This window comes from Diplotaxodon limnothrissa, linkage group LG16 (assembly GCF_057381915.1).
Source record: "Diplotaxodon limnothrissa isolate DT_005_m linkage group LG16, D_limnothrissa_male_GT1.1, whole genome shotgun sequence".
Taxonomy (NCBI): Eukaryota; Metazoa; Chordata; class Actinopteri; order Cichliformes; family Cichlidae; genus Diplotaxodon; species Diplotaxodon limnothrissa.
The window spans coordinates 37,762,772-37,789,646 of record NC_140611.1 but is presented as its reverse complement, the minus strand read 5'-3'; the positions used below and the strand labels follow the sequence as shown (position 1 = coordinate 37,789,646).

The 26,875-nt window shown below is 39.3% G+C and overlaps 1 protein-coding gene across 1 annotated transcript in view; it reads right to left on the bottom strand.

Annotated features, from left to right (window-relative positions):
- Positions 1-316: 316 nt before the first annotated feature.
- LOC146616653 (polycystin-1-like protein 2) overlaps positions 317-26,875 on the bottom strand; it is a 42,773-nt gene continuing 16,214 nt past the window's right edge. Inside the window, exons 9-40 of the mRNA XM_085374121.1 lie at positions 26,317-26,459; positions 24,747-26,172; positions 23,820-23,965; positions 23,558-23,719; positions 22,814-22,951; positions 22,421-22,552; positions 22,119-22,243; positions 20,939-21,059; positions 20,685-20,816; positions 19,924-20,037; positions 19,266-19,380; positions 18,980-19,170; positions 18,666-18,896; positions 18,099-18,200; positions 15,694-15,872; positions 15,224-15,370; positions 14,186-14,385; positions 13,882-14,093; positions 13,505-13,691; positions 12,182-12,422; positions 10,195-10,435; positions 9,927-10,023; positions 9,713-9,835; positions 9,345-9,530; positions 7,927-8,257; positions 7,659-7,792; positions 7,325-7,452; positions 6,099-6,259; positions 5,767-5,977; positions 4,491-4,592; positions 4,237-4,368; positions 317-520 (exon numbers count right to left, since the gene is read on the bottom strand). Coding sequence (XP_085230247.1) covers positions 317-520; positions 4,237-4,368; positions 4,491-4,592; positions 5,767-5,977; positions 6,099-6,259; positions 7,325-7,452; positions 7,659-7,792; positions 7,927-8,257; positions 9,345-9,530; positions 9,713-9,835; positions 9,927-10,023; positions 10,195-10,435; positions 12,182-12,422; positions 13,505-13,691; positions 13,882-14,093; positions 14,186-14,385; positions 15,224-15,370; positions 15,694-15,872; positions 18,099-18,200; positions 18,666-18,896; positions 18,980-19,170; positions 19,266-19,380; positions 19,924-20,037; positions 20,685-20,816; positions 20,939-21,059; positions 22,119-22,243; positions 22,421-22,552; positions 22,814-22,951; positions 23,558-23,719; positions 23,820-23,965; positions 24,747-26,172; positions 26,317-26,459 — 6,494 coding nt within the window. The remainder of the gene's footprint in view (positions 521-4,236; positions 4,369-4,490; positions 4,593-5,766; positions 5,978-6,098; positions 6,260-7,324; positions 7,453-7,658; positions 7,793-7,926; positions 8,258-9,344; positions 9,531-9,712; positions 9,836-9,926; positions 10,024-10,194; positions 10,436-12,181; positions 12,423-13,504; positions 13,692-13,881; positions 14,094-14,185; positions 14,386-15,223; positions 15,371-15,693; positions 15,873-18,098; positions 18,201-18,665; positions 18,897-18,979; positions 19,171-19,265; positions 19,381-19,923; positions 20,038-20,684; positions 20,817-20,938; positions 21,060-22,118; positions 22,244-22,420; positions 22,553-22,813; positions 22,952-23,557; positions 23,720-23,819; positions 23,966-24,746; positions 26,173-26,316; positions 26,460-26,875) is intronic.

Here is a 26,875-nt window from a genome sequence, read left to right as displayed (position 1 = left end):
TAGACACAAACACATGAATCACACACATGAATGCATTTTTCTCTTTATTTTAAAGCTGAAACATTGATTGTATGATTACGAGACACATACAAACTATATACTTACAATATATGTATGAAATACTCATATAGTTCTTATGTTTTTGGCAACCTGAGTATCCAACATGCTCTAAACATCTTATTTATCTCAACAAATAATGTATTTCTGTGTGTTATGATAAGCTATTACACATATTCACAAAACAGTGCAGCATGCTCTCGAGAAGAGGGAAAAAAGGATAGGAGAGAACACCGTGGAATAAAAGTACAGTACGTCCTTAGAGGTTTACGTATTTGTCAGACATCTGAAAAATGTTGGAATCAGGAGAAGTGCTTAAGATATTTCTGCTGTTATTTTGGGCCAAGCCACATCCGCCGCTCACGTCGGACTCCCGGGTGTCTTTTGCATGTTTACGTTTGATGCCAAAAAGACTGTAGATTTTCATCAGCATCAGGTCGACAATCTCCTCCTCTTCAGAAGGCTGGGTAAGGAAGCACAGATTCAAAATCCATAATAAAGTACTGCAGATGGCGAGAGCTCTTTTGACCATTTGCACATATTCGTGCAAGTTTGAAATACGAATCCTAAAATGTGGGTGTACAGTTCAGCTCCTACGGTTACTTTGTAACAATAAAACCGCTGTGCTTCCTCACTTACATCAATGTTTTCCCTTTGTAAAAGCATATATTTTAAAAATAGAAATAAATAAATAAACCATGCTGGAACTGAACTGTTGCTGTGACTCCTGTTTAGGAGTCCCACTCAGCGACTTAGAAAACCATTAAAAGTTAACAGAATGGACACTGTCTGAATGCAGAACGCTTTAATTAACACTGAGAATTACACCTCAGGTCGAAATCGAACTGGCAGAAACAGCCTGCTGGCCTGGAGGCAATTTTTGGTCAGTTTGATTCTGCAGAATATTTTTAACCTGGAATCCTTAGTGAAAGATTTGATTGCATTCTCTTAGCTGTCTCAGTTAAATTGTGCAAACAAGTATCACTGACTACTGAATTATGTAATGTCTCTTAATTGCCACCAGTGAAATAGATCATTAAAAGCTTTCACAACCCTCCAAAGTGCCCTGAGTTAATCTGAATAATTGCAGTTATGTAACATTGCACTTAAAAAAAGAACATGTCGGGTTCAATAGTGGACAGTGGTTGCATACAATTGTTTTGCTTTGGCAGAAACTTAAACAACTAAATTACAGCAACACAACTTATTCATATTCAATAAACCTGTGCATTTTGTGTCGATAAAACATGATTGAAACATGTTTAGATGACGTAAGATGAGGTCTTGGAATATTTTAATCCTTCACATTTTTGTCACTTTATTCCAACACTATTCACTAACTTTTATCCTAATACTACTTGGTCACTTAAATACTACATGTTGTATGTTCAATGTTCAACAAAGTCTAGAGCAGGGGTCTCGAACTCCAGGCCTCGAGGGCCGGTGTCCTGCAGATTTTAGATCTCACCCTGGGTCAACACATCTGAATCAAATGATTAGTTCATTACCAGGCCTCTGGAGAACTTCAAGACATGTTGAGGAGGTAATTTAGCCTTTAAATCAGCTGTGTTGGATCAAGGACACATCTAAAACTTGCAGGTTTTAGATGTGTCCTGGAGTTCGAGACCCCTGGTCTAGAGTCTGGTTAACATAAGACGTGAAGGGATTTACAACAACTTCCACCCTTCTATCTTTATCTGGGCTGCAGGGGCATAACCGAGAAGTGATAGGGTAAGAGGAGGGTACACTCTGGACAGCTCACCAGTCTATCCCATAGAGACAAACAACCATTTGCACTCACATTCACACTTATGGGTAACTGTGGGAGGAAACCAGAGTGCTCAGAAGGAACCCACTGCAAACTAGCCAGATTGTGGATTTGAACCCATGACTTTCTTGCTATGAGGCCACAGCACTAACCACCACGCCACCAATCGAGGTTTAGCAAAAGTAGGAAAGCTATGATTTCAAGGCTTGATGCAGAATTTTCTGTACCTTTTTATCCTTGACAGGTTAAACCACAATAATTAGCAATAGCACACATGGTGTGTTTATAGTTGTCTGCCTCTTATAACTCCAACGATTTTCCTGCAGTTTGAAATCTCATGTGATCTTGTGACTTTCGTGACAAGTGAGAAACTCTTACTAGATCCTATCGTGTCATCTCAACAAGAACAAATTAAGCTGTTGAACTTCATGCAGATCCTACATGATTTAATTACGTTCACCATAGAAACATGAAATTATTTTCTTCAAATCACAAGTTAGACTTTTGTAAATGTAACAACCACTCAATTGCATTTTTTTCAGTGCATTTAAGCAGAAGCTGCAGAGTTCACAGTCTTTCCTGAATAAGAAGTCAGTACTCTTCCTGAGATAAATACACATTTCTATCAAAAAGGACAGGAAGCAGACAACATGAACGATGGTGGAAATAATAAAATTCACTCTTGCACTCACAGATTACGGGATACTTTGATGTCATTACCTAAAGCTACTGGCTGCTGCTCTCGACTTCTGTGTAAAGACTAAGTTGTGTTTTCAGGAGCCATATGGGCTGTCTTACTCACAAAGTGACAACTTTAGAAATGTAATCTTAGCGTTTTCAGATAGCAAGCCAGACGGTTCCTGCCTGACAATATCAGCATTATCTCCAATCCCATCAGTGCACACAGCAGGCTGCTTCTGTCTAACAAATACCAACAAACAGTCTGGACAGCAAATTGTAGCTTAAACTAGAGTACAAGGAAACCTTTTACAGGAATTATTGCTAATTAGCATCATAAATATATATTTCTCAGACATTCACAATCATACTTTTAAACTGACTTCACTTTTTTTGTCGTCTTTTAGCTGTCGGGTCTCTGCTGATGAATAAATGTTCTGTCACAGAAGCAAATTCTCTTAATAATTACTCTACGAGATCATGGTGCACTTTACTGACACGACAAAGCGTTTGCCTTCTCTGCTTTTACATAACTGACACCCATAAAAATGGAAGCAACACAGCCAAGTGTTAGGAATTTGTGGCTGTTCCAGTTTGGTTTCATGACTTTAGTGTTTTATATTTTGAGTTTGACTTTTAATTCCTCAACCTTTCGGTTTGCGGGTTACAACGCGGGTTGTATTTGATTTACTGTTAAAAACTCACACACAGAGACTTCTGATTGGATAATAAGGAAGTCTGCTTCTTGTCCACTCAAAACCTGAATGTAATGATTTTGTGAGGTGCACTCATCTGGCTTTTAAGCTTAAATTTCAGTGAAGTTTGCCCATGTGCTTAGGAGGTGCATGACTGGGTAAAATTTTGTTGCATTTAGATTTTTAAACAAATGGGAGATGGTTGCTGCCTGTGGCCTGGAAACAGCTGGAGTAAAATGTGGATATTTGCAAAGTAAACTTAAGAAATCACACAACAGGAAAAAAAAAGTGTCAAGAACAGACTGACAGTGTCAAACCTGCAGCTTTTTGTAGGACATGTCATCTTTTCTCTGGGTACACTTTACACTGGGAACCAGAGTTTATTGAAAATAAGCAAATGTTACTTCTTTTTCTTCTTTTGGCACCTCAGCCTATCGCTTCTATGCTCTTGTGACACATCAACCCTCTGAACATCCTCCTTCACATCTATGGGCCTATTTTTCAGGTGTTCCTCATGGCAGCTCCTTGCTGCTCTGATTTAGTCTGAACCAAAGTTCCATCCATCCATCCATCCATCCATCCATCCATCCATCCATTCGCTTCCACTTATCCTATCTATACATTTCTTTAGATCCACAAAGACACAGTGAAGCACAAAAAGGCACCTGTGCTTTTTTGTGGCATGAAGCCACACTGCTGCTCACCGATGATCACTTCTCCTCTTAACCTAGCTTCAGCAACTCTCCTATGTGATCAACTTTATCCCTGTGTAGTTACAACAGATCCTCTCATCCCATTTATTTTGAGAACTGGTACACTTCTTTTCCTATTTTCCTCTCACTCGCCAATATTGTCTCAAAAAACCTGGTTAAAAAGTCCATTGGGCCAATGCTCAGCTTTTATTCCTCTAGAGCAACAATATCAGCTGAGTTATTCAGTAACATTTAAAATGCGTGAACAACTCAACTGCTACTGAATGATTAAAATTGTATGGTGAGGATAACTAAAACACAGAAAAATGATCCTGATTTTTGTTACCTTGTGGTATTTTTGCTCCTGATTGAATGCCATGAGGATCACCGAGAGCAGGAGATTGAGCACCACGAATGTCACAAAAACTATACAGGAACCAATGAGTAACCCACCAAGCACAGGATTGCTGGCCAGGACCTAGAAGATAGTGCCTCAGTTAGATGTTATTACCACTTTGAAACTAACTGACCAAATTGGAAATGACAGAAAAAGAAAAATGTTGACTTAATGTGTGCAAATCCTGAGACGATCATTCTCACCTCATCATAGTTAAAGATGCCTATCTGCAAACCGATGAGAGTCATGAGAGCATCCATGAAAGTTTTATAAGAGGATAGGTTCCAGCCATAAATCACGTTACACTGAAGGAGAGAAATTACCATTAGATCAGCAGAAGGACCGCTGAGATCATTCCTGCCCATCATGGATTTCAATTTTCATTAAATAATCTCGGCGATAATGGAGTGAGGTTACTTGATTGGTATTTCACGCACCGTTTAAAGCATAATGACACTGTACTATAACAGAATGAATTAGTTTAAATTTACGAATGTAATGAACACCACCTGCCCCGGCTCTCCAGTCAACGCTCATCACTATTCAAGTCCTCTAATGCACACAGTGGAAAAGATTAGCATCAGCTGTCCTTTTGTTTTGGACTTTTATGTAATTTATCAAACTACTGGATGGTTTTAATTTAAATTATATTGATTAGAGCAGCGGTCCCCAACCTTTTTTGCGCCACGGACCGGTTTATGCCCGACAATATTTTCACGGACCGGCCTTTAAGGTGTCGCGGATAAATACAACAAAATAAAACTAGTACCGGTACCGAAAAAAGAAGATTTATTCATAACACACGTGAAAAGACCCAGGAAAACCGAGTTAACGATAAAAACGATAACAAAATAACGCTGAAAACCGATAAAAACCCTGAAAACCATACATTTTGCACCTGAGCCTCAACTCTCGCGGCCCGGTACCAAACGACTCACGGACCGGTACCGGTCCGAGGCCCGGGGGTTGGGGACCGCTGGATTAGACAAAGTCAGATTTTTCAGTGTTTCCAAAGAGTTGAGTTCTTGACTTTTAAAACATTGTTTATTTTACTAAAAAGTGTATTTTCTCAAATTATTAAGATAAATTAATCTTTTTAATTAATTTTCAGAATAGATATATTTTTTAAATCTTTGTATTAAAGGCTTTAGAGAACATTTTTTTGCTTTGACTGAGCAGCACCGTTAAATCTGAGAGAAGTTCTCTTTTCAAGTTGTCCAAAGTGTTGTAGTTTTCTCCTCAGATACACGGTTTTGAACAAGCATTCCCTATCTTATCTTAAAGACCTCAGAGTACTCTTCAGTGGAACCAGCTTACAGTTTGGATTCAGGAGAAAGACACAGTCTCTACTTTTAAGATTAGGCTGTAATTAATAACCCTCCCGACCGCCACCAAAAAGCGTTCTGTTCTTGTCCATGTAAATACAAAATTATTTATTTGCGAGGAGTCAAGATTTGGTCAAAGGAACCAGATACTTACTGCAATGGAATAAGCCAGCAACATGATCACAATGATCAGAAGAAGACCGCTTATGCTGGTCCAGGCTCGCTGCAGTGCAGCTGTGATCATGTTCATCTTTGGGTTAAGTCTAAGCAGGTGCCACAGTTTGACAGTGGCGAGCAGGACCAGGAAAGCCATCAGATATTGAAAAAGTGATTCTGATGTGCCTGTCTGGTAAAAACTGACAAACCTATAAAAACAGGAAAGATGTGGAGTAAAAAAACAACCCACCAAATAACACCAAGCATGGGAGAGGCATGTTTTTGCAGTTAAACAGCTAAAATTAAAGCAGAGTTTTACGTTAATCTCACTTGTCGTTGTGGTTTTGGTAGTATGCTATATCACGGTTCGTGATCAGAGTCCTCTGGATAAAGGCGGCCACGGCACTCCAGCTCAGCAGGATGATAGAAAGCTCCAGAAGGTTCCATTTGTTCTTGAAGTAAAGCCAGCGCTGCTGCTTCATTAATTTCCCCTTTCCAGGAAAAGAAGTGAGAGCAACAGTTCTTATGTAATCCAGCAGGGGGTTGTCTGCATGCTCATGCATTTGTTGAGGTTTTAGCAGGAACACCACCAAACATATGTTGACAATTTGCACAAATAAAAGTGCTGATTTGTCCCATGATGTCCAAATGCATGTGAAAATAATCTGATCATATTTAATGAAAGTCTCAGTGCTCACATAAGAGGTTTTTAAGTATAAGCATTTACTGTATACTGTTTATCTAACCCTAAAAATCTTTATGAGAGAGCAATACAAAGATAGATAAAAATAGCACATTTATGGATATTTAGGCTCCTTAATAATTGAGATTATATGTTGTCTAAAGCTCTTACTGTAGTTAATTTAACATGCAGTCTTTGGGACTTCCAGGTGAATTTCAGAGGGGGTGTAGCTACATGACATCTTGACAGATACAGAAAAATAAGCTGTGTGCTTATGTCACCATAATAATCTTCAGGGACTGCAACAAAGGGCACACAATAGGAGCTTATTGGCTCAGAAATTACAGTTAATGGTCGACACCCACGATCACAATGAGCCTGAATGAAGTGAAACGACGTGATTAACATGTGACTCAGTGATGCACTAAAAAGCAAAAGGATTATTACGAATGACAAATAAGATTAATGCTATTATATCAGCATCAACTTTGTAATTTCCTCGTAATTACAGTACAGTAGAGCTGCACAGCATTTGACATGCTCTGATTTAGCTGCTAATTGCTTCTGGATTAACAAGCAGTAACGACTTAATAAAAAATGATTAATAGAAACATGCAGAGTGGCTTCATTGACTGTTCAGCCTCACGACACTCGTAGTTAATCCACGTTAGACTAATTCTTGCCGATCACAGTAACAAACAGTAACTGCTCACTCTCAGGAAAATAATGGTCAGGAAACCAAAAAGTGATGATGATGCCATTCTAAGTTTGTTTAAACCTCATTGGCTAAATGAAGTTAGTCTATTTAACTGGATACATAGAAAACAATATTTGGAACTAGATTCCATTATGTATTAATAATGTTTGTATTTACCTGATTGAACATGGAATAGAGGATGAAAAGCATATAAATGATCTCAGCGGTCATAATGCAGATGTGGAGGCCGTCACCTGGCAGGTAGAGATGAACACTCTGCATTTCACTGTTTAACTGAAAGGCTCCTGCAAAGTCAGAGAGAAGACTTCACTTACATGCGTACAGCTTAATGTGATCTCAATCATAGGCTGTCGGAGTTCTCAGTATGAAGGTGTAAAAAGGGAATAAATGTAGATTGGAGTTACATATGAAAAGTAATAAAGTCTGATGTGTTATCCATTCTATAGAGTCTTCTTTAACAAAGCTTTAGATGCATTACAGTTCTCCTTACCTACAGCAGGGGACTCCAGCAAAAGCGTGACAATGCAGAGGAGATTCACATTTGCATTATAAACAGTGAACTCAACAAAGATGGCCCGCGTGTAAACATCGAACCACATATTGTTGAACAGATAGTCGAGGGTGCTGTGGATAAATATTAAAGAATTAATGTTGTTAATATATTCCATATGTTCATTTTAAAACCAACCAAGAAGACTATTAACTCTCAGACAACACAGCATCTTGGGTATTCTTTCGATTTTTCTTAAGGTAGAGACCTGGTTGCAGTTTGTAAATCTGGGCCGAGCTCCACTGAAAAGCCTCCCCCTCTGTAGAGCGCCAATTCTCCCCAGACGGGGTAAGCTCTGAGTTGAGAGTGTGTCTGGTACGTCCAGGGACTGGAAATGCTTGCAGAGATGTTATTTCCAACAGACGTGTTCCAGCCAGGTCCGTAGGAGCCCATGTCCTCCGCTTCCCATGAATATGGAGCGCTACAGCCTGGCACCATCTTTAGCATGGGGCCTGCAATCTCACACGAGTTCTTCTTCACTCTCAGTTGACGAAGACGTGCATTTCCCAGAAGCTTCGAGTTTCCATCAGTGATGAATCCTGGAACAGTATTTTACATTTCACTCTTATTGTCATTTATTTTTCATTTGAGTAGGCTACGGTCTTTTTAGGTCGTACCTACACGCACCTGCCCAGCTGCAAAGATCATTGCAGTTCAGGATGAGAAACCTTTGTGTAGCATGTATATATTTATAGATTTAGCTAAAAGGTTCAAGTCAAAGCACTCTAACATACGCTGGGAAAACTGTCATGTGTCTTGTGTTGACAAGATTACAAAAAAAATCTAGACCTCTGACCTTCACCTCAAGATCTGAATGTGTGTAATCCTTTTAGTTGATGCACCTATTTGAAAGTCCTAGCTTATCTTGTTCTCAAGTTATCGTGTTTACAAAGTCGGGTGTCCACGCTGCCTGCCCGACCACCTGGCAGGGTGACAGCAGTACTCCACCAACCTTTAACGGCTGAGGGATAAAAGGGCACATGTAAAAAAGAGGCAGGAAATATAGAATAATAGATAATAATAATCTGTACTTCCTGCACCAAAGTTCAGATTTGATATCACTGCAATCTCAGTGAAGACTTAAGGCACAATATTTAAAATAATACACAGATATTAATGAAATGACACTTGACACAAAACAGTTGCTTTGACATAAAGCTGGATTAATCTGTTCATGTGTTCTGCTTTAATAAACAAAAAAGTCTTCTAAAACTTTTATGAAATAACAAAACAAACCATCGAATCGAACCTCGAACGAATTCACCTGTTCGTGTAGATATGGTTATATCCCTTCTGTATGTTCTGCTATTGGAACGTTCTAAAAAAGGTTCAACACTAACCCTTAAAAGTAAGAACACAACTACACAGTGAAGCAGAATAAACAGCTTTAGGTCAGAAATCATGACTCCTTGTTGAAAGTCATCAAATGCTTTCCACTTCCACTCTGATAACATCCTTGTATGGACTTTTGTTGCTCTTTGCAAAACCATTTCTCCCATAGTCCTTTGATAACAGTCTACTGAGCCTGCAGATTAGAGGAGGTGGCCAGTAACTGGCAACGTCTACAACAGAGATAAAAGCGAAGCCCTGTCCTGTTTGACTGTCCTTTTTGTAACAAATATTTACCTGGATATTGTCCAAAGAGGTTACTGAGTAGAGATGTCTTGGCCCAGTTGAATACATCTTGAATTGCCATGGTGGCTGGGGCGTTTCCACAGAAGCTTTGTTTAATGTGTGTGTTTAGGTAAAAAGCATTTGGATCTCTCTGGCCATGTGCCACCAGCAGCAGCATCCACAGGAACCCCATGTAGACTGAAACATACAGGGGGATTAAGTCAAACCCAGCATTAATTTCAGGTCAGACTTACAACATCCCTGGAAGATAAGTTGTAGTCAAAATTATTATATTTTTTCTGCAGTTTCTGTCGTTGATGAAGATTTCCTTCAATTTGTTTTAATCAGGTTAATTCGCAGTTCTTTGTGTGTCTACTTACTCAGTATCTCCTTGATTAGAGCAAAGGCTTTCTGTTCCAGCATCCTGTTCCTCCTCATTTTTTCTACGTCTGCCAGAGGCGGCGGCTCATAAACACTGCCATAGCGCACAAACATTTGTTCACCTGTGGATGAAGTTTGTTGCCAAAGAAATGTTCAGTATTTAAACAAAAGAGGAAGAAAGTATGCTTTCTAGAGTTTTTCTTGATATTTTACCGATATTTCTGTGGTTTCTTTCAAATTGAACATTTTGAAAATCTTCCTCGTCGACTTTTTTAATCACAAGAGCAAAGAAGATTGCAAAACAAAGCACCTGTTTTGAGAGGCATGAATAAATGCAGTGGTTTATTTCGAGTAAATATTTAAATTTACAAAAAATTATCTATATTAGAAACGTTAAATTATAAGAAAATTGTGTAACTGAAATTTTAACTGTGCAGGAAATCTTAAGGGTATGTATATAACAGACAAATGTTCTTCTCACCTTCAGCGGCTGAATAAGGAGGACACTCTGAAAGAAGGAAATAACCATGGATACCAACCAACTTATGGAGCGCGGTTTTCCAAATTTCAAGCCAGACAGCATTGTGAAATAGCCTGATACGACACTGGTTGCGATCACCAGCAGCCAGCCAAAAAAAATAAACCACCAGGGTAGACCTCCGTGACAGCACGTCCTTTCTTTCTCACCGCCATCGCCATCAGTGCTGTCTGACGGACTGGCCCTGTAAACACGGAGCGACAGAACAGCAAGTAAAATTACATTTCCTTTCACCAATATGAATTTCAATAGCATTAACATGTAACTTTACAGAGCAACGAGTAAAAATGTTTTTGCAAAGTAATAGGCCATTATCCTAACATCGTGTATACATGTTTAAATCAGTACTGCTCTCCATATTATACTACTTTAGGGCCTTTACCATATAAAGCACCGTGAGGTGACTGCTTTTGTGATTTCCTTCTATATAAATAAAACTGAACTGAAAAATTGAATTGAATATGCTCAATAATGCAGAGGTAGGAAGTACAACTATTTTGTTAGTCAAGTACTTGAGTATTTATGTTCAGCTGTTAACTTTTACTCTCTACATTTTTACCCAAATATTTATACTTTTCACTCCTCACATTTTCAAACCAGGCTCATTACTTTAGGTTTAAGACAACTGAGGGAAGTTTTTATTTCACAGCTGCCTTCAAACATCTGAGTGATCTGAGGCTAAATGGTGGAAACAGTAACACAGAAAAGTAATCCTACTGTTGTATCTATCACTGGGGCTTTACACATACAAAGAGATCAAAGAAGCAAAAGCTTTTGATAACTCATATTTTTTGCATCATTCATCACGCTATAGTCAGGGGTTAAAGTGGGCTGGAGCATTGCACAATTCCTGGCTGCAGGAGCGAGCATAAAGGGAAAAGAGGAAAACAGAACAGGAAGAAGAGGTTCATGCTCAGAGTTAGGTTACATGAAATGTAGCAGAGATGAATTTGAATTTGAGCTGATGACACATAGATCCATCATCTGAAACTGATCGAGTAATAGCACAAAGTTCATTTAGCTTTGCATAAAAATACTTGATATAAATGTGCTTCAAAGAGCTACTTTTTACTTTCTCACTTTGAGTACATTTCAGAGCCTTTTTTTTTTTTCATCTTTTACTTGAGTAAAGAAGTTGAGTCAGCTTTTTCTGGAGTGTACTTAATACTTTACTAGTATTTTTTTAAGAACCTGTACTTGTACTTTGGCACTTTTTCTACCTCTGCAGATCAGCAATTAGACTTCAGTTATTTCACTCATAGAACACCCATTTTGATGATTTAAAATTTAAAGTCACAATCTTGAAACTCTCATAGATTTTATTGTTTATTTTTGAAGTTTTTTAATAGCTTACTGTGCAGGCTCATGCATATTTTGACTAGTGAAATTTTGTGCTCTAGCTCAACGTATTTTAATGATTGAATTGTGCTCTATTTTGATTTACTGTGAGTTTAAAAATGGTGTTTGTTGGTCCTTTTTCTCATATTGCTTTTGTAGTTTCTTTGATAATTCTTACAGAACATTGCTGAGGTTTTGTTATTGCTTTGATATGTAGGGACGTCTGTCTTTTTAAAATACTTTGCACACAGGTGCTGGTTGAGTGCGAGCCAGGGTATTTAATCTAGGCTGTGCATGTGTCAGTCCCTGAGGAAGACTTTGAGTCGATACACGTTGGTGTGTTTTGCTTGCTGAATTGTTGCGAGAACAAATTTGTTATATGATTTTATCCTCAGAGTGCCTCAACAACCCCCGTCTTTGTGTTGAGTTTTAATTTTATCAATTAAAAGCGTTGCAGTGACTATAATAATTAAAACAAAGACATACAGCAGCTATAACTGCAGTTAATTCCTCCAAGATAAAATAAAATGTTCTAGATGGATGTGACATCTAACTGCACCAGCGCGGTCCTCTTACAGAGTGACTTTCATACGTTTTGTTGGTGGGTTCATCTGGAACGCCTCTGTTGGATGCAACGAGTTGATCTTCAAGCAACTCCTTCGTGCTCTGGACTTGCTGCAGCGCCTGTTTGTAGCTGTGTGGATTCGGGAAGCCTGAGGGACCCAGCTGACTCAACTCACTGTCGATGCGACACAGTTGTCTGTACAGATACTGGCTTTTGTTTCTGTTCTTTTGAATCACCCCCTCTGCCGATGCTGGATAAGCGCTGCTATCTGAAAATGTACATATGTTATTACTTGGAAATCTCAAGGAAGCACATGATATGATGTGTTCAGAAAGCAAAAATTGCTTTGTTTGCAGAAATGTGATTGTTGGCAGCGTTTTCAAATTCTGTCTTTATTTGTTTCAAACAACCACTTTGTCATATAAGCAAGTATCTTCTGAATGATTTCAGAACTCTGCAGTGTCCGTCCTTTCAGGCAAATTTTCATCTTTTATGCCTCTTTGAATTAACAGCTGATTAAAAACAACGTCCATCAAATTTGTAGCACGCCACTTAAATTTGCTTTGCATGTTATTTAAAAGCAAAAGAACTGACACCAAACTGTTTGTGAGACCTTCTGATATGTAAGTACTAATTTGACCCTTAATGCGAGAGCTGTGATCATAAAGTTGTCTGACTACACTTGTGAAAAGTCCAAAGGTCGAGTTAGCTGATCTCCCCTCTGGTTTGTATCCAGAGGCACTCGAAGACATGAATCCTATTCTACGCACTCGTATGTGGTGCAGAGTTAACATGTAAAAAATTTGTGTCCAACTGACCCCGGCTTCAAACCAAAGTACTTCTCAGTAGACCTCACCCCAATGGCAAAGCATCGCTCGAGGAAGATGCAGCATTCACCATAAATTCATTTTCTAGGCTCAGACAGTCAGCGTGTTCTAAGGTAACATCCTAAAGAGCCATGAAACCGAGAAGATTTGCTGTACACTGCTTCAGTGTGGTGTGTGCTGATACTCAGTGGCACGCACCACAGTTGAAGAGGCAGGTGATTTTGGCCTCAGCAGCACAATCATTCATCAGCAGGCGCCAGATTTGGCTCCCTGCAACTTTGCTCTTGTTTTTAGAAAGCTACTTGCACTTCAGTGGCCACTTGATCTCCTCCAGTGTGTCACGATGTCCGTGCTTCAACTTTAGTTTTGTTTTTCTGAACAGTATAATGTTGAAACTGATATAGAAGTACCCAAGAATATGTTCTTAACGGGCAGGTCGCGCAAACTTAAATAAGATGGGGGTTTGGGGCAGTGTTGCAGCACTTTTGGTTGATCATGATCAATTATTAACACGAGAACTCACCTGATAGCTGAGGCTGTGTTTCTGTCTCGATATTTTCACTAGCTGTGTTATTCTGTGTGATTAAGTCTTTCAACACAGAAAGTATAGCATTGACATCATTTTCTTGTCCAGGTACAAACTTAATCTCCTTGCATGCGACGTTGCTTTTCATCGTCTTAGAGAGCGAGTGGGCAATTCTTGTGATGTCCTAAGGGGAAGCACATTCAATACCGAATTTTGATACCAAATGAAGTGTATGCACATTAGAGAAATTCTTCTAAACCCACAAAACCATCAGTATTTGTAACACGTACAAAAAGGTTTGTCATAAGGCTTGGGTGCCAGTTTAGCAGCACCTTAATATTAAATGCAGAAACACAAAAACAGGAAACACCTACCTTAATGATAACATCTAAAGACACTCTGTTAGTCATGTCCGTTGTGGCAGAAGAATCTTGTGTGTTCTTTTTCTTTTTTTTGCGCTGGCAACAAGAAAACTCCCGAGGACGAGTGAATCTGAAAATACTGACTATGAGGATATTGACGGGAAACATGATGAGGGAGCTCTGAACTCCAATCATGAACTGCTGCCAAGTAAACTCAAAACTTCCTGAAAATACAAATGGGAAATAGATTAATTAGATTTGGACTTTTTTACACTTTTTTAAAAGTAAATTTAATGGCAATACATTTTTGATGTACCTAGGTCCATTACTTGGTCAGAGGGATCTTTTGGGATCCCATAAAACATGATACTGGTTAACATGGTACAGAGCAGCAGAGAAAAACAGCAGGACACTCTCTGCACACGGGTGAAGTGGCTGCTCGGTGGTCGACTGATCACCGAAATCCAGAGGTGTCCGTCATTGAAATCCTTTGTTGTCTTTGTGAAGAACAAATTACTGAAAGATAAAAGCAACATTGTAAAAATCAAATGTTTTAAACCTTCATAAACAGCTAATTAGTGGTGGATTAGCATCACATTTTAATCTTTTTCTAATTCCTGTAAAACACTATTGTAGATCTGAAGCATTTGGAGGTTTTAGAGCCTAAAGAAAAGCGAATAATCCCCACTAAATCACCAGATCAGCGCTTAAACCAAATATTTAGCTACTCAACTGGGATGAGAAGAAAGTGGCAGCTTTTACTGGGTTTCATTTCGTCTTTGGAAATTCAGCTAAATTCAAATAAAACAATAAATTGTTCTGTAGTCACATTTTTTTATTCTTTCAGCTGGTTCCCTTAGTCACCATGGTAGATCATCTGCCTCTATCTCACCCTATCCCCAGCTTCTTCTGTCACACCAACCCACTGTATGTCCTCTATCACATCATCCATGAATCTTCTCTGTTGTTTTCTTCTTTTTCTCCTGCTTGGCAGCTCAGCATCCTCTGTCCAGTGTGTCCACTCTCCCTCCACCTTGCATTTTAATCATACCTGGGCCTAATAATTTCTTTCTGGTAGCCTTGTGAAAGTCCACAAGCACTGGTAGATTTTTCAACGAGTTGAAAAGTAAATTCTGGCTGCTGCTTTGTGAAAGTGAATTTCATTAAAAAAAAAAATGATAGTTTACCCTGCCTGCTGCAAACATAACATTATCCAAATGGAACTCCAAACCATGAATTCGATTGAATTTGCATTTGATCAGTACTCCCAATCTGAGTTTCATGTTCAGCCTCTAGACAGAGTGCTTGTACGTGTAATTCTGCTACCAAACGTACCACCAGGCTTTGCGCTTACCTGAACCTTTTTAGATCCATCTCTGTTGCAGCAGGAAATATTTTATCGAGGGAACAGTCATCAATGTCTACCGACAGCCAGGAATTACATAGAAAATGCCATTTCTCCTCTGTCTGTAAATCCTGCACCATGACATTGCCTACATACCTGAGAAAAGGCAAACAATGTAAATGCAAGATGCAATCATGTGACCTCTGCTTTGCTCCACGTGACACCCACAAAAGTCAGTAGAAGACATATTACTTAAAATGACAGCTGAATTGCATTTAAAGACCATGTTTTCCTTAAAAAAGCAACAATAATTATCTTTAAGATCAGTGTAATTGGGACCGGATTCACACTGTATTCACCTTAATGTCCAATCATTGTGGTGTTCTTGGTCAAACAGTATGTTTCTAATGACTCAGAAAATACCATAATTGTCGAGATGCCTTTCTTTTGTGTGGTTGTGACATTTCTTTTTTTCCTACCAGGCAGAATGGCTTCCTGAATTGTTGTGCCATAGTCTGATGCCCTGCAGGTCTCCCAGGGAGAAGGGCGTAGTTAGCAGGAACATGTCCACTGCTCCCCTTTCAAACACACGTTTCTTTGAATCTGTCAAGTGGTGAGGCTCGCTGTGTCCTTCTGTGCCCAGCAGAGTAACTGTCACCTAAAATAATCAATTTTGTGCATGAAAAGTATAAAACTGAAAACAATACCATTCTGATTCCATATATGAGAGCAATGGTAGCGCCTTAGTACTGGTTTAAACTGTTTCTGGCAATATATTAGGGAAAACTTCAAATAGTAATAGAAATACGGACTTGATCAATTTTTGTCTGTTTCATACAGTTAGAATAACCACTGTAAAAATAACAAATAAGATTCCACTGTGTGTAAGTGTGAGAGTCTGTGTGCAGTGCATATGATACACACAGTGCTGTGCATGTATTTATATTTTGCTAGGAAACAGGTTACAGAATTTCATTAAACATGAGCTCGTAACATGCTAACATGCTAACAAGTTCGTAGGTCAGTGTTAACAGCAAGAAAAACATCCCCGACGTTAAGACACACAATGTTTTACCATCAAAACTGGTAAGATGTTAGCAACAAGTAGAAAAGTAAGAATTTACCAAAATACTTCTATACAGTCTGTTTTATTAGTTTCTTTACTTTCCATCCAGAGGAGTTGCCACCGGTTGGACATAAAAAAATGCATGTTTAAGCTCCACTCTCGTTAACTTTCTTCTTCTTCTATTCTATCTGATGAGATAGATATTAAAGCATGTGCATGTGCCTTTTCTTTAATATGTAATTGCATACATCAGTCTGGGAATACAGAAAAGAAAAGACACAAACAATGTACTTTTTCACATAAAGTTACTGAGAGAAAAAAAAATCACTGAAAAGTTAGTACAGACAGAAAATACGTGTGATGAGATGAGCAGCCTAAGTGATCAGTACAGAGCATGTGCTGAAACCCAAGTGCAAATCTGCCTGTAGCTTAGTGTTAGCAGAACATGCTAAAAAAACACATATATTATGGGGCCTAATGTGTCGGCAGAAAGAGCAGGTGTATGAAGCCCACCACCTAACGAAAGCTGAGTATTCACAAGCCTATTTTAGAACTCGCCCTTAAGATGGAGCTGATGGAGCAACCCCAGAAGTCTTTGGTTATTGAGTGCTTCACGGTGTTTCACTGCCAGCGAAACATGAAGAGTTGCTGAATGGCGTATTGTGTGTTTGGGTAACACAGATGAAAAAGTTCTTGTTTGTGGTGAACAGTGTTGATCAAGTTACTTGAAAATAGTAATTAGTTACTAATTACTGATTACTTCTCCAAGATGTAATCCTGTTACTTTACTGATCACTTGTTTTCAAAAGTAATTAGTTACTTTATTACTTAGTTTATAAAAACATGAGACACAACCTCAATACATAATAAAGCGAAAGACCTTTCAGCCCAGTTCTTTTTCTGCATAATCCATCATTATGTAAAATGTAATCAAATGAAAAAGTCTCTCTTTAAAACGTGTTTTATTGGTTTTAATCTTTTAACTTTAAGCATCAAGCAAAAATTTAATTATATGCAATATTCTCTGTGAAATGTGTTTAACATTCAAACCTATTTTCTGCATATTCCAGCTTATAAAATAAAATAATGTTTTGCGTTTGCACTCACTCTTTCAAATAAAATCTAAGACTCAGCGGCACTGGGTCCTGTGGCTCTTAAATCTATTTTCATCTATTTAGCAGGAGTGGGGCGGGTGGAGGTTTGCCCGGTGCCTCAGCAGTCATGTCAGTGGGAGGATCCGGGGATTTCTCTGTGAATTTCACATTCCCGTGGCGGTGTGCTCGGTGCTTGCTCAGATTTAATGTTTAATTTTTCGCTGTAGAAAGAAGTTTTTTTTTTCCACGCAGAGTGAACAGCAAACGCTAATGTTTTTGTCACTTACAGAATCAAACTCAAAGTAATGCCAGTACTTCCAAGCTTTAAACGCCGCATGGTCGTACCTTCTCTCCTGCACTCCATATTATTCATTGTTGATCTGCACATGGACGTTGCTGCCACGGACGTCGCACGCTTGTACGTCCTTGTCGTGAGACACGCTCACAAACAAAATCACGGTTTAGTAACGCAGTAACGCAGGGTGCTTATGGGAGAAGTAACAGTAATCTAATTGCTTTTTTGGCAATAGTAATCCCTTACTTTTCTCATTACTTGAAAAAAGTAATCGGATTACAGTAACGCTACTGCCCATCTCTGGTGGTGAAATTGTAAAAAGATGAGCTGCTGATAAGCAGACTGAAAACAGAGAACGTGCATCTCATGATGTTTCCACAAGTCTAAAGTAACTTTGTGATAAGTGTGACTTTCACTGAACACATGTACCTGAGAGGAAGTGGAGGCTCCTATACGATGCCCGGTGCAGACACTCAACAGGTAGCGATACTCATCCATTGGATCATTGTCCTCCAGCTCTGTCACCTTTACCTGTTATTCAGCCAACAAGCAAAAATATTATATGGACATGAGATGGAGACGCTATTCCCAAACAGAAAAGCTGTTCACATATTAGCGTTCAACTATCTATCTAGAAACTATCTATCTATCCAGAGAGAGAGTTCATGTAAGAATATAGAAGATGCAGAGAGATACAAGTGTGTATTTTAGAAGTGGCTGAAATGACCTTAAGCTTCAAGGATCAAACAGATGAGAAGTGAGCTACAAAGTCTTTCTAGCTATTTTCTTTATTCTCTAACTCATACACCTCCAGGTTTTCACAACATCAAGCGTCCCCTGGAGCCTAAAACACAACTGTTTCCACAGAAAACACCTCAGAACAACTAACATATAAGTTGTTGTTGTGTTTTTTTTTAAGATATATAATACTCCTAGGAAACAGACAAGCCTTTTGTTATTTTTAATCTGTTCTTCAGTCCACGAGAGATGCAATACCTTGACTGTGTCTTGAATATCTTTTCGTCTTGCCCACACGAGGACCAAGAGATATGCCAAAAAGAGTGCCGCGACGAAGCACACAACCACAGGATTATCGGCAAAGGTTGCAAATAGCTCAGCAGTGCGTGACGGGTCGACAAGGTTGGGAGTGACAAAGAAGGAGTTCCCAAAGAAGGTGAGGTGGTTGCAGAGGCACTGGGTTTCTAAATGCGTGGTATTGGCACCAACCTTGAAAGACAACAGCTTATATTTCCATTATTGTTTAAGCAACGCCTCACTGTACGTGTAGCAGATTGAAATGTTGCACTTACTCTGCATCCAGATTTGCTCCAGTCCAGTAGTGATTTATTCCAAAATTGACATGAGGTTGTGATGGGCGTAATTGATAAACTGGCATTTATAGATTTTATACCTGGGCCCACTATGGGTCTCACAACAAGATAATGCACTCCAGTGTTGCCCTTTAAATCCTCAGGGTGCAGGAGCCATGTGTATTTCTCCTCTGTGCAGGCACATGAGACACAGTCAAATCTCACTTCAGTCACATTAGAAGTGGAAAAAATCTTGTCACCACAATTAAGCAAAGGCATTTCTTACCTTGTGTGGCTCCCTGCTGAGGCATCTCTGTTGCCGCTACATAATTTGTCTCAGTAGGGTAGTCATTATAACCAAGGAGGACTTTGAAGGGTAAAGGAACCTTTGAAGGCATCATCTTTAAAAGGTTGGACATGCAAGACAAAATCTTATGAATGCGCAATCTAAAATAAAATCATGAATTTCCTTCATGAAAGAATAAAGAATATAATTAGTAAAACTATGATTGGCTGCAGTCATCATAGTGCTACAGTGTAGCAAAGATATGAAGTTTTAGGGAGGGTAACAGCGTGGCTCTACATATTTGACATGACAATCTGTCAGCGGTTAATCACTATGACATTAATTTACATCAAATAAAGATTCTTCTGATGTAGGTGATGAAATGTGTCAGAAACTGGTACATATATTCGTGGTCTCCAGGAGATGACCTGCAATAGCTGATCTTTTAATGCAAAACTGCCATGTAAAAATTTTCTTTAGCCTTGTCTTGTAGCTACACTTTCTGCTAACAGTTAGCAATGTTAGCATGGTCACAAGCAAAAGTCACGCTGAACAGAATGTAGCCTCTGTATGTAATGTAACCATAATATAACTGTCCACTAAGCATGTTTGCTTCTTCTAATTTCAGGAGTCGACATAAAAGAACAAGTCACTGAACCTTTAGAACCAGGGTAGAGTTCGCTGAAGGAATATCAATAACCGTTGTGCTGAAGTTCCCCAAGTCCAGAATAGTGGTGTTCACTTGTTCTCCAGCAAACCGTGGAAACATGATCTGAAGTCAGATGTTAGAAAGCAGTTATCCACTGTTTCAAAATGTAGCCACTTTAACATATTTTAAACTTGTAAAATAGTTACATGCAAGTAACATATTAATTAGTACTACTACTACTATTAATTGTACTACTATTTAAAAGTAGTAATCCCTCCCCAGAATTACATCAGGCCCTTTTCTATTATATAATTTTTTTTGTCATTGAGGGAAAGTATTTGCATAAGTATTTAATCCTCAAGTAAAATATGACTTAGCACTTGGTGGAGAAATTGAAAGCAGTAAAATGTTTCTTGTAGGTGGTCACCACCTTCTCTCACATCTAGGGAGGGATTATAGCCCAGTCCCCTTTACAGAAACTCTCTAAACTCTCCAGGTTTCTTGGCTTCTTCTTGGTGACTCACAGTTTCAGCTCTCTCCCTAGATTATCAAATTCTGGAGATTGGTTAGGCCACTCCATGACCTTATTGTGATTCTTTTTTAGCCAGTGTTTTAGCCATTGATAGGAATTCTGGCCAACAGATTCACCATCTTCACTTCTGTCACAAAACTATTCTTAATATGCATTTCTCAAAAGTCCCCAGAAACAAGTCCTCTCAAAAGGAGATTGAAAACAGTAAGTGTGGATGCTGTAATGTTGCTACACTGACCTGAATATCCTTACTTAAGTTTTCCACAGGGATAACAGACCCTTCTTTTGTTGTGAGGGATAAATAACCTATGAATCTGCTGATGTCCCATCCCACCTTCCAACAAAATGGGTTTACATCTAAGTTCAGCATCTGAAAGTGTAATTCAAAGATCAGGTCAGACATTAGACGTTAGGATGATTGAGCAAAATTGATTTACACACATGTACATATCCACAGCACAAACACTCATAGGCACATGGGTATTGACGTACTCGCACATCCACTGGTTTGTCTGAAGGAAGTATGGTAGTGGGTAGTTGTGGGAGAGAAAATGTGATGCAGGTACAGTTGGTAATATTTACGGAGCCTGTGTACAAGACTGCTGGTAAAACTCTGTAAGAAAAGATCAGGAGATCCACATTAAACATGTGCTTCTCTTAAATATTAGTTTGCAAGTTTAACAGCTCTGGAATCAATAAACTATTAATATACAAAGTAAAATGTGTTTTCATTGCGACTTGGCTACTTGTAACCACGTTATGGTAGTTATGTTAACAACTGGAGGGGACATAAATGTGAACCACTGTCACTTCAAAGAGGCTCAGTAAGAGATCCTTTTACTATATAATGTTGTCAGTATAATAAGCCACTGTAAAAACAAAACTGGATTCAATCTGGATTGTCACAGATTCTGCCTTTACTGTAGTAAACGGATATTTTTAGGACATAGTCACTCCTCAGCGCTTTCATAGGTGCCACACAACATTGTTTTATGGAAAATGTGGAAAATGTGAATGTGGCACTTACAAATGTGGATTGTACAAGATGGACATTATATTTCTTCATTTCCATTTAATACTTGTACAGCTGCTGTTATTGTGTATATATATATTTATATTTCTTCATACATTCTTATATATTTCTATACTGTGTATTGTGTATTTTGTTGTACAGTTATTCTATTTTCAACTTTAATTTATATATTTTATCTTATTCTTTCCCAGTTAAATTTACCCTTCATTCTAATTTGTGTTGTACAGTTATTTCATTTTTAACTTAAATTTTTATATTTTATTTTGTTTTATTTTATTCCTTCCTAGTTAAATTTGCTCTTTTTAATTCTTATATTTATTTCCTATCTTATTCATAGCTTTTTCATTTTCCTTTAGGTCACGAGCAGTTGTGTAAGCATTTCACTACATATCGTACTGTGTATGACTGTGTACGTGACAAATAAAATTTGAATTTGAATTTGAAACATCTGTATTTGCTGAATTTTCCATGTGGTTTATGCAGGTTTTCCTTTATTTTGTCACCCATCCGTAGACAGGTGACTGTAGGCTTCAGCTTTTTAGTATACCAGCATCAGTGAGATTTTTCCAGTTCAAATTTCTGGGACATGTGGTTAATTTTTGTTTGATAACTTTGTCTTGCATTCGAAGTGAAACTTACCTTCTGACAAATACTTTAACGTGCGTTTTCTGAATTATGCTTGAGTCCTCATTGAGCTCCATAAAGACCAACATCGCACTCTGTATATTGTACAGGGCCCCAAGAAGGCCATCTGAGGTGATTTTCTGCAACACACAACATTTAGAATAAGAAATAAAACTGATTTTAAATACAAAAAGGTTTTTTTTGAAGAGACAGCAGATATTGCTGGGAAGTGATATTGATTTGCATATCTAACATTAAAAGCTACCACGATTCCCCAGAGAAATAAACACAATCAGTATCGGCCTCATAAGACTCACACTGGGACAATAGTTGAGCATGTTGCTTATGCCCTCCACAATAATGTTGGCTGTGGCAAAGACTTCAGTTGCGTTTAGATCCATGTGGAGGAGAAATGAACTCAGGGTTGCGAACAATGATGCGGCCCTTTCCTGAAGGTGGAAATTAACTCACAGTCACAGACATGTATTTGGGAGAAATTATGAAGATATTAACATTTTTGAATTGTCAAAAGCTTTAAAATGTGGTCCTCATGTCCCACCTTTAATTTTAAAAAAGCCCTGTCCACCAAACATTTACTTCCCATTAAGAAGGGAGCTACAGTGAAAGCAAAATACATCGGTACGCATTGCAGAGAGATGTCTACAGTCCTTACTGATGGATTCCTCCTTTTTTGAACTTCTCTACAGTACCTGTGCTGATGTATTGAGTTCAGTCCCTTTCTTGACGAGAGAAGCAAGTGCTGTGGCTAACACCTGAACGTCTTGTAGAGTTTTGTTGAGATTTTCATTTACTATAGCAATCAATATGTCCAGCATCTTCTGTCGAAGCTTCAGACACCAACAAAATAAATGCATAAAAAAGTGACATATTAGAATTTTACAGTAACAATGTTGTTCATTCAGATTCAAACATTTCCTGATTCACAGAGATGGTTTTTCCTTTCCATCCACCCTGTCTGATTAAGTTTGGAAATGAGACCTGTGTTTTCTTGAGAAGCTGTCAAAAAGATGTAAAATTACACACAGAAACTTCCTTTGAATGAATCAACTGTTGGGCGGCTCCTAAAGCATGCCCTATTAAAGGCCTGTACACACTGACTGCAATCTGAATACACAACAACAAAAGGAAGAAATGGAGATTCTGGGTTCATCCAAATCTCACAACAAAGAAGCAACAGAGAAAATTTGGTGGTTTGATTCATAACTGCATTATGACTGTTTTTGTACATATTTTAGGATGTCAGTGGAGCTGTCCAGACTCTTTTTGCAAAATTACACGGTTGATGTTAACAGCTGCATTAACAATACGTGAGCCTGAAAAATTTTTAACCCATCCGGTGTGTAAAGGCCTTAAAAGTTAAAAGCTTGCTTAGCCCTGCTGGCAGCACAAGGCTCTTCACTGGTCCTATCCTTAAACAGGATGAGATTTGCTACCTTTTGCCTATCTGCTTGTCCTGCAGGATCAGATTGGTCGTTAAGTTCATTGGCCACAGAACTGAAGAGTTGTCCAGCGACTTCTGGTGACAGCTGGCCTTCTGCCTTTAGCTGATCCAAGATGTTCTCTATTGAGCTTAAGCTCAAAGTTGAATCCATAACCTGATGAGAAGAAAATATTTTCTCACAGTACTACAAAATCAGAGCATTTCCGTACTCTGGATCTTTTCTCGTCAGTACATGCATCCTATTTGTGGCATACCTGTGCAGTTATAGTGGTGCTGAGTACTGTTTGGCCTTCACCCGTTGCAGTTGCCAGTATATTCAGTTTGTAGTTAGAATTGCTGTCTCCGAGAGGAAGGAAGATGAATTTTACTTCATTGCTCTGACTGCATCGCAGAGTCTTACCTGATAAGGTTCAAACAAGAGAGTTTCTATCATTATTAGATTTCTAGTGAAATATACTCCATTGTGTTTGTAGCTAAATGAATATTATGAATATTTCAGTATTGGATTATTAATCACACTACTAGCCAATCACATTATATGGTGCTACGATAATAGTAGCTGCATCCCTCACTTGCTTACCTGTCGCTGTACGCATTTGAGCCCTCTGTCACCTGACTTCCCTAGCTGTTACAGGTAGGAGTCATGTCACTACTGCCTCAGTCTGAATGGGCTACACTTTGGTTGAGTGGTGCTACTCGTGTTTTTGTGGAGATCACCTGTGGATTATTTCTCCGGAAGCCTTCCATCGATTTCTGGTATGTTATTTTGTGCCGTATGTTTATTGTTTTACTTGGTAGTAAATGCGTGTGTTTTTAGGCTGTAGCTGCAGAAGCCTCCTATTGGCCACGTCGTTTGCAGATTGGGCAACGCCGTTTGATCAGTAGCGGAAAGTGGGGTGAGTTGTGCCAGTTTTTACTTAGAGTGACTTTACAGTGAGGCCTTGAAAGGAATGCTTCTTTCTATAATATGTACATATATTTCAGGATCTAACTCATCCCTGGGATCAGTCACTTTGGATTGTTCTACAGTGCCACCCCCGTGTTTCTATGGATCTTTAGAAACACAACTTACCGCTGGGACAAATCGCCCCACATGTTAAAACAACGTGGAAAATAAATGCCACTGTTAAACTTAGTTACATCAGTGTCTTAAAAGATTTTGCTGATCCAGAAGTACTTACTCTGAGTGCTGAAACAATACTGACAGTTAGAGCAGGGATTTTCAGTATTGCAAGTTATATCAAAAGCATCAAGGATTGTTCCACTCTGTGGAGATATGCTACATGACAAGCCACTGGAGCCATCTCCATCCGTTCCGCAATCAGGTCCTCCCCCTCCCCCTTTTTCGCAGTCGCCTTTTCCGCAGTCGCCTTTGCAACAGTCTCCTCCCCCTTTTTCGCAGTCGCCTTTTCCACAGTCGCCTTTGCAACAGTCTTCTCCCCCTTTTCCACAGTCGCCTTTGCAACAGTCTCCTCCCCCTTTTTTGCAGTCGCCTTTTCCACAGTCGCCTTTGCAACAGTCTCCTCCCCCTTTTCCACAGTCACCTTTGCAACAGTCTTCTCCCCCTTTTCCACAGTCGCATTTGCAACAGTCTCCTCCCCCTTTTTCGCAGTCGCCTTTTCCACAGTCGCATTTGCCACAGTCTCCTCCCTCTTTTTTGCAGTTGCCTTTTCCACAGTCGCATTTGCCACAGTCTCCTCCCTCTTTTTTGCAGTTGCCTTTTCCACAGTCGCCTTTGCAACAGTCTCCTCCCTCTTTTTCGCAGTCGCCTTTTCCACAGTCGCCTTTGCAACAGTCTCCTCCCCCTTTTTTGCAGTCGCCTTTGCAACAGTCTCCTCCCCCTTTTTTGCAGTCGCCTTTTCCACAGTCGCCTTTGCAACAGTCTCCTCCCCCTTTTCCACAGTCACCTTTGCAACAGTCTTCTCCCCCTTTTCCACAGTCGCATTTGCAACAGTCTCCTCCCCCTTTTTCGCAGTCGCCTTTTCCACAGTCGCATTTGCCACAGTCTCCTCCCTCTTTTTTGCAGTTGCCTTTTCCACAGTCGCATTTGCCACAGTCTCCTCCCTCTTTTTTGCAGTTGCCTTTTCCACAGTCGCCTTTGCAACAGTCTCCTCCCTCTTTTTCGCAGTCGCCTTTTCCACAGTCGCCTTTGCAACAGTCTCCTCCCCCTTTTTTGCAGTCGCCTTTTCCACAGTCGCATTTGCCACAGTCTCCTCCCTCTTTTTTGCAGTTGCCTTTTCCACAGTCGCATTTGCCACAGTCTCCTCCCTCTTTTTTGCAGTTGCCTTTTCCACAGTCGCATTTGCCACAGTCTCCTCCCTCTTTTTTGCAGTTGCCTTTTCCACAGTCGCCTTTGCAACAGTCTCCTCCCCCTTTTTTGCAGTCGCCTTTTCCACAGTCGCATTTGCCACAGTCTCCTCCCTCTTTTTTGCAGTCGCCTTTTCCACAGTCGCATTTGCCACAGTCTCCTCCCTCTTTTTTGCAGTTGCCTTTTCCACAGTCGTCGTTTCCGCAGTCTCCTTCCCCTCCATCTCTTTGAGTTATTGTAGCTGAACGGTTAGCTGTGAGTGTCAGTAGAGCTCTGCCAACTCTAACATGCTTCTTTCTCTGAAAACACAAGCATTTATAAATGTCAGGTAAGGTAGAACAAAGGTGAGGATGAGGGTTAATATTTACTTAAAATATTATTTTGTACAGTTACATTAGAAGTACAACTACACAACTATAAATTGGATGGACTTCTGTAATTACCCGTCTGTTGTTCATTCCAAACAAAATGTTATTTTGATCGCTGGGTTTAAAGCCTAAATCTTTATCACAAGAAGCAGATATATTCAGCACCACTTCAAGAGAGGAGAAGATGTTCCAAACTCTGAGTTTTGCTTCTATAGAACCTGTAGAAAAACACACGGAAAAAATCAATGAATCAGCAGTAGAATCTGTAAATATTCATGTTTCAGACATTTTGACTGACATCAAATTCGGGTGGCTGTAGCTCAGGAGGTAGAGCAGGTCATCTACAGTCCTAATTAGAAGGTTGGTGGTTTGATCCCTGGCAGCTCCAGTCTGCATGATACCAACCCAATGCATCCATCAATGTGAGTGAATGTGTATGAACATAAGTTGTAAGTTGTAAGTAAGTTGTGTAAAGCACTTAGAGTGCCTAGGCAGAGTAGAAAATGAGATGCATTAACACTATGGAATACCTGTGTTATCAATTTCAAAATACTATATCGCCTTATTCTTAGATTATCATTCACAAGATTTTTGGAGAACTTGATCTTTGACCTTGAGGTTGAGGTCACCAAGA